At 35.4% G+C, this 7,699-nt stretch overlaps 1 protein-coding gene and 1 long non-coding RNA gene across 2 annotated transcripts; both read left to right on the top strand.

Moving 5' to 3' along the window:
- Positions 1-766: 766 nt before the first annotated feature.
- LOC114288170 (26S proteasome regulatory subunit 8 homolog B-like) lies at positions 767-4,074 on the top strand. The gene is made up of 3 exons (XM_082867990.1): positions 767-925; positions 3,685-3,841; positions 3,943-4,074. Exons 1-3 carry the CDS (start codon positions 798-800, stop codon positions 4,060-4,062), a joined length of 405 nt encoding a protein of 134 aa, XP_082724116.1. The 5' UTR covers positions 767-797; the 3' UTR covers positions 4,063-4,074.
- Positions 4,075-6,782: 2,708 nt separating this feature from the next.
- Positions 6,783-7,343, top strand: LOC114288171 (uncharacterized). Its single transcript, XR_014328824.1, has 2 exons — positions 6,783-6,911; positions 7,001-7,343. It is a non-coding gene; the product is annotated as an uncharacterized LOC114288171 (long non-coding RNA).
- Positions 7,344-7,699: the final 356 nt, after the last annotated feature.

Below are 7,699 nucleotides of genomic sequence, written 5' to 3'. Positions count from 1 at the left end.
CTCTTTGTCAGTTTGTCTCTCTCGCTCTCCGTCTCTCTCTCTCATTCATCACTCTTAATAGAAATATTATCCTTACTTCTACCAAATAAAAAATAATAATAATAATTTTTCATTCATTAAAATAAAAATGAAACAAATAAATTCTCAACCTTGGTAACGAAAAGAAAATGAAAATTATTATTTATTTATTTTTATTATTTAAATATTCATTTATGATGAAAATTTTTTTTTTTTCCCCAATCCCGCCCGCTCGGTTCCCCCCTTTTTTTCCATTCCCGCGCCCCTCAAAATTCCCAATCTCTTAGAACCAAAATCCCTAATTTCTACCAAATATCTCTCTCTCTCTCTCTCTCTCTCTCTCTCTCGCGACTGTGAATGAAGAAATCCAGACATCGACGACCATTGTCGGAGTCCTTAGCTTCTCTATTGATAGCCATTACCAGCAAACGAAGTTCTTCGGAGTCCTTAGCTTCTCTCTCCAGCTGTGACCAGCAAACTAAGCAAACAGAGCTCTCACCTCTCCCTTTGACCGGAGCTCTTGCACCTTTCCTTCCCACCACCCAATTTCAGGTACATGTACAGTACTGGATTCATATAGATGAAATTTTAGGGAATAAAAAGCTGAAACTTTTATCCATAATTCATTTCATTTCCACTATACCTGTAATAAATCTCCGTTTAATGGACTAGTCAAGAATCATGTCTAGGTAGTTAATTTTGAATTGCTAGCATCTAACTGTTAATTTTCTCTTAACTAATAGGGAGTTTTGCTCTATGGGCCACCCGGTACTGGGAAAATGCTTTTGGCGAGGGCAGTGGCTCATCATACTGATTGCACCTTTATAAGGGTTTCTGGCTCTGAGTTGGTTCAGAAGTATATTGGCGAGGGCTCTCGAATGGTGAGAGAACTTTTTGTTATGGCCAGGTTTGTCTGATATCTTTCATTGACAACATTGTTGTTGCAAAATATGTGCAATATCTCATATATTGGGATACTGAACTATGTTAGCCTGGAAAATGTTATAGAGTTCCTATAAGTCTCTGATTTTGTCACGCCCAAAACCTGCCCCTAAAAGTTTGGGCATGACCTCTTCAGAAACGGACACTTAACTCGATGTACCTAAGATATGGGGCCTGAACGGAAGCATTAATAATATAAAATAACATAAAACAATATCCCTTGAGCTACTATTGCCATGCCAGGATCACAAACAGTACAACCAGTAAATAACTGCACAAAGAACATGCACCTGAAAATTAGTTATACCCTTATTGATATACAGATTCAGCCCCAAGATTGGGCATATAACAAAACATTATTTACATTTCAACCTTAGTCGGCAATTAGAGTACAAGCCAAAAGTCCAACCAACTTCGCTAAAATGCACGGGCTTCTCCAAGTGCCTGGTTATACTTAGGTTAACAAAAGGAAGACGGGTATCGGGGTTAGGACTGACCTCCCGGTTGATTACCTACAGAATCAGACAAAATACAGAGTGAGTTAAGCTCAGTGAATAATAGTAATTAAGTAGTTCAATGCACAACTCAAATTATAATACATAACCACGCGTATGTAACTGCAGAGTTCATATGGTTAATCTGATGCTGTGTTACTTTCAGAACGGCCATCGGCCCAGATATAACAGAACGGCCATCGGCCCAGAAATAACAGAACGGCCATCAGCCCAGTAATAACAGAACGGCCATCGACCTAGTAATAACAGAACGGCCATCGGCCCAGAAATAACAGAACGGCCATCGGCCCAGAAATAACAAATCGGCTTTAAGCCCAATTCCTATATGTATGGACTCAAGTTTGTTCCATACCAGAAACAATAGGTCTTGCAGTTTATACAGAATGGCCTCTGGCCCAGATATCGTTAGAACAGACTAGTCTTAGAGTTATTCAGAGGCATATCGATTCTTTCAATCATTCACATGAGTTAACATAGTTAATTTGCATTTAACAGAGTGTTCATAATAACTATTAACAATAAGTAAAGGGTATCTTACAGATTAGCCTTAGGCCCAGATATTAACAAAGCAGAGTGATGCGTACCATTGTATGCAGATGTTCCAATCATTTGTAAATATTGACGTAATTAACTTACAAAGAGCAAAGCGTTAATAATAATGATAAACAGAAGGCAAATACATTACTACATTACTAAGGACAGAGCAATTCACATCATAACGGCCTTCAGCCCATTTTTATACAGAATGATTTTAGGTCCATATCAATACAACCGTTTCATCATGTTCGTCAATTCGGTTAGAGCACAATATTATTGGTATATGTCATTCTCAACAACCTTATATAAATGTTAACATAGTCACTTACGAAGCACAGAACGTTAATAACAATAATCATTAACGGTAAGTGAAATGTACATCTACAGCACTACTACTCACAGTGCTGTGGTGGAGCGATCATTCCTCTCGGAGTACGTCCTACACACAAACATAATTTACAATTTAGTTCTCTTTTTCCTTGTTAAATCATTTTCTGAGTCGTTATGCTTCGAATGAACTTACAACCGGTCTAAGATTACCAAATAATTATTTGAATAACATCAGAGGATCAAGCACGTAAAACGGAGCAGGCAAATTTTCTGGCCTGGGCCGCACGTGCGGCCATGACCTCCGCACGTGCGGTCAAAAGCATAATGCAAATCTTATTTTTTTCCCTCTTGCCCACACGTGCGGCCATGACCTCCGCACGTGCGACTGTGGCCCCTGTTTTGGGCAGTCCGAATTCAAAGCACAATTTCACTAAGTTACAACATATCAAGGCCCAAAAATGGAGGAATTAAGACAACATAATGGTATAATTATCACCTTAGCATGGATTACACATTCAATCAAACTTTTAGTTTCTTAAAACTCATAAACACAATCCAATTCCATGGAATTTCCAACTTCCTCACACAAATATACACACACTTAGCCATTTGTTTACATAGATGAGCTCAAATGTATAATTGAAGAAATAAAATGTAAATTCTCACTAAATGGTTCAAAATAATTCCAAATCCATCAAACATGAGAGACATCATCCTAATTAATCACTTAATACATGCTTGACCCATATTATAAACCCTACCTTACATAACATGGAGGAATTCCTTCTCAAATCAAAGAGAGGGATCAATTAGAATAGGTTAAACATACCTTGAATTAGAATCTCAACAAACCCTCTCAAATTCCCAATCTCTTCCTTGATGAAATTCTCTCCCCTTTGTTCTTCTCCTCTACACTTGTTTTTTCTCTCCCAGGGGATATTTTGAGAAATGGTTTCTAAGTCAAATTTGCAAAGAACATGGACATTTATATCCAAAGGTGAATAAAGACGAAGTTTAATCAGTTTAATCATCCCAGATCAAATTTTTGGAAAAATGCTTATTATAACTTAAAAATTATGTTGATCTCAAATATAAAGTCAATTTTAGATTATTAAGCCTCTAAGGCTCTCAATTTTTGATCCAAACGTTTTAATTGTGACAGTTATGTTTTCTTATTAAACAGATACAGGTCTCTAATCATAAAATCCTTTTGCTTAAACTTAATTTCACATGAAACTTCACATTAAGCATTTAAATGCACAGAATAAAAGACTGAAAATGTACCAGAAACACATGCGAGGGTCGGGTTATTACAGATTTCTTATTGGTTGATGTTTCACAGAGAACATGCTCCATCAATCATCTTTATGGATGAAATCGACAGTATTAGATCAGCTCGAATGGAATCTGGATCTGGCAATGGTGATAGTGAAGTGCAGCGGACCATGCTGGAGCTTCTCAATCAACTGGATGGATTTGAAGCATCTAACAAAATCAAAGTACTGATTCCCTGCTTGTGTGCATTGGTGAAATTGTTCACCAGATTAAAACTTGCCCCTTCATATAAATAATTTGATCACAAGACAACTACTTTTCACAGGTTTTGATGGCTACAAATCGCATTGACATTTTGGATCAAGCCCTTCTGAGGCCTGGAAGGATTGACAGGAAGATAGAGTTTCCAAATCCCAATGAAGATGTATGTTTCTATTCATCATAACTCCTACATATGTCCTTGGGACATATTTTAATTTTAATATCCTGGTCGTATAGCCATTACCTATTAATGCATATTTTCAGGTTGTATTCTATTTCTGGTAGATTTACTTTGTTTGGTTCTACATATTATTTTTTGATTTGTTGTTCTACATTTTTTCCTTTTAGGTTTTCTTTTTTCTTTTTTGAATTGAAGGCGGAGCTGAAGGAAAAATTGTCTAGGATGTAGGTGAAAGACCCAAATGCCATCTTTGTTTTTAAGTTCTGGACCCATTTTGGAAGAGGCAAATCTACTGGTTTTGGCTTGATTTATGATTCTGTTGAGAATGCAAAGGAATACGAGCCATAATTTACTTTTTTTTTCTTCATTTCTCTCGCCTTTTTTATTTATTTCCTAATTCTTTTCCAAATTTATAATTTACACACAAATATATAAGTGTGAGATAAAATGGTGTTAATACAAATATATAAGTGTCAACACATATCTCATACCCTTGTCAAAATGCCGGGCGTTCGACACGAGTATTTGATTTATATTGAAGAGTCTATGTAACATATCCTTGATAGAGCAAAATGATGAAATAAATTCATGTAGCCAACCCCACTTAATTGGAACACAAAGCTTAGTTTTGGTTTGGTTATAAATACCTACAATTCTATACATGCTGTTGAGATGGCTTTTGTCTAAAATATAGTTACATGCTTGGCAATTTAAATACATTGTGGGAAAAGATTAGTTACAGGAATATTTGCCAAACTTACATCATATAAGATTCAAGTGCTAAATGCAATGTTTTATTGGATATTGCTTTGTGGGATCCTTTTTTAATGGGTTTCAAACCTAAGATTGGAATCATTTGATTCAGGCTTATTTTGAATAGATATTTTGAGCTGTGCCCTATAAGCCTTCAAGTTCATTGCCATAGCTTGTTACAAGTTCTTTTGTAACTGGTTATTTTTTCCAGAGATGACATAATATAATATAGTGGTGAGCTGCAGTTTCATGAACCTGAGAGTCTTTACTCGTACATCCACCTTTTGAAACAGATGCTATCTAGAGCTTAAATAAGAGAGAGAGAGTAAACTGATGTGCAAAACAAGTAAATATTAAGTGCTTGTTCTCTTTCCCTTTGAAGTTTGCCTTCTTCTTGTATGTGATTAGATGCAGTGATACCTTGCTGTATACTTGTATTGTCTTTATAATTAGTTAAGGTGGATGTTTTATTCTAATGAATGTTATTTTACTGTCAAAAAAAAAAGAAAAAAAAAGAAAAAGTTAAAGTGGATGCACCAAATTCATCTCTCTCTCTCTCACACACACACACACACACTCACACTCACACATACGCGCGCGCGCGCACACACAATGTATTTGTTTGTTGGAGGTTTCACCCTTGCTGCTATGTACCCATCATGTTCCCATAGCAAGGTGTTAGTTGAGCTCATTTGTCTTGATTTACTATTTTTTCATATGTAGTCATGCTTGATATAGATCGTGTTACTATTTCTCTTAATTGCTATTTAATGAGACATCAAAAGCATATCTAATCACTGCTTCAGATACTAGCATACATAATGGGAGGCTTTGCTTTATTTTTATTCATTCCATTATTATGAGGTTGGATGGATGACTAACAATTTCTATGTTGGTGTATTTGGCAAGTCACTAACAATTTCATTACAAGATTTATTTTATATGACTAATATATTGGTTAACATAAGTTGGTTTCTGAGCTAGAAGCAAGAGGTTTGATGCAGAAATATTATAAGAAATGCTGGCATTGAGACCTAAAGTTGTTATTCACTTAATTTGATGTGTGTGATGTCTGTCAAAAATTGAATACAATGGTAAACCAGGAATGTCCTTGTTTAGAAAATATCTTAATCCTTTCCATATGTTTTCATCTAATTCCTTAATATTCATAGCACTCTCTGTATCTCATATTAGTAACTTTGCATCCTTGTTCTCATCTTCATCATAGTCATCGTCATCTGTAAATTAATGCACTGCGGGGAATTTTTGTCATCCTGGTACTTTGATTCAGATTCATGGGCATGAGAAGTAGTCCTCTTTTTTTAGTAAATTTTTTTTTTGTGTGTGTGGCTCTTTTGGCTATTTTTTAACTTCCCAAACTTACCCTGAATATGATTGGCATTTGTGCTCCCCTGTTGCATGAGGTGGATATTTAAATCTTAACAAGTAAATTTCTGTTTTGAAGTTGACCTAATTTCACCAATTGGGCCACATGCCACTAGTTCTATGACTCATGCTTTGTTAGTTTCTATGTGAGCACTGAAGAATGCATGTAGTTTTAGATATTCTACTGTAGCCTGTACATGATTTGTTTTTTCTATGGGCTTTGAGAAAAATATTTGGTTCCGTCATTGATCTTTTACTCCCCTAACTGCTAATTATATTCGGATTATGAATCATATATCATTCATGTTCAATTTTACAATTAAGCAAATTTGCAAAATCCTTTCAAATTCTGTGTTGGGGTGAATTTACCTGAAAATATTATCTGTGTGATTGATCCATACGAGTCACAGGCTTAATGATGCGTCTTATTTTATTGTTCATGTTATTTCTTTTTTTAGGTTGATCTGCTCAGAGGTCAGAAATCAGATAAAGTTGATGTCACATTATAACCAGAAGAGTTGGAAGTAATGAACAATGTCTTGCATGCAAAGTAAGTCCGAGTCCTCAAGTTTGTTTAGTGTCAATATCAGTATCAGTACATTAGCTACAAGGCGCTTAATTCATATTTATTTTGCATTTCACAGGTATGAGGAAGCAAGGAAGTGGAGAAGCTACGTAGTCAGCGGGAGGATTTCAATGACATGGTTGCCGAGGTGTGCATCTCTCACAATCTTTCTGATTTTATACTTGTTTTAATTAGTATTTATGGACACTTTTGCTCTGATGAGGTGGAATTTTTCAGAATGAGAAGAAGAGGAAACGGAAAATGCAGGAAAATGATGGAAAATCGAAGAAAAAGGATTTCAAGTTCTAGGACGTGCTGTTGGTTTTGTGATCGGAATGTTAGAATGCCAGATCCATTATGCTTTTCTTAGGCACCTCTAAATTTTTATCATTCGGAATCATAATTGTTGTGTGTCCATTGCCAAAAATGTAGTCCCATTCCATGGCACCAAACACAGCCTTGGTGTTATGGGTTTGGTTAATGAGAAATTTGTTGGTGATTTTATATGCTGCTACTTTCTATTTCCCCATTGCTTAGGATGGAAAATATGTTATATATCAAAGTTGCTTGATGGATTTCATGTTCCTGGTGTGAATGCATGCTTTTCCTCGAGGCCAGATAACCTGAATCATAGTTGAAACCAACAATTCTGAATGAAAATAATTTTTAGAAATGTAGGAAAACAATTGTATACACAGCTCATAATTTTTAGAAATGCAGGAAAACAATTCTGAATAAAAATAAATTTTTTAGTTATTTTTCATTTAATACAGGCCATTTTCATATTTTTAATAATTTTGTTACAGTTTTTTTTTTTTTAGACAGCAACACACACACTGTCTCAAAAAGAAAAATAGAATCAGGGTATTTTGCGACGGCAGTAATGCTGTCGCAAAAGATAGGGCATTTGGTTGAAAATGAAGTTTTTTAGCGACT

This window comes from Camellia sinensis, chromosome 5, assembly GCF_055761805.1.
Source record: "Camellia sinensis isolate YWXY chromosome 5, ASM5576180v1, whole genome shotgun sequence".
NCBI classification, from domain to species: domain Eukaryota; kingdom Viridiplantae; phylum Streptophyta; class Magnoliopsida; order Ericales; family Theaceae; genus Camellia; species Camellia sinensis.
This window is presented reverse-complemented; position numbering and strand designations above follow the sequence as displayed.

Bases quoted from the DNA above. Each gene is read 5' to 3' on its own strand.
- LOC114288170 (XM_082867990.1), top strand. From the start codon at position 798: ATGCTTTTGGCGAGGGCAGTGGCTCATCATACTGATTGCACCTTTATA. The intron at 926-3,684 runs GTTTGTCTGATA...GATGTTTCACAG, and splicing joins GAACTTTTTGTTATGGCCAG to AGAACATGCTCCATCAATCA. The intron at 3,842-3,942 runs GTACTGATTCCC...TACTTTTCACAG, and splicing joins AAGCATCTAACAAAATCAAA to GTTTTGATGGCTACAAATCG.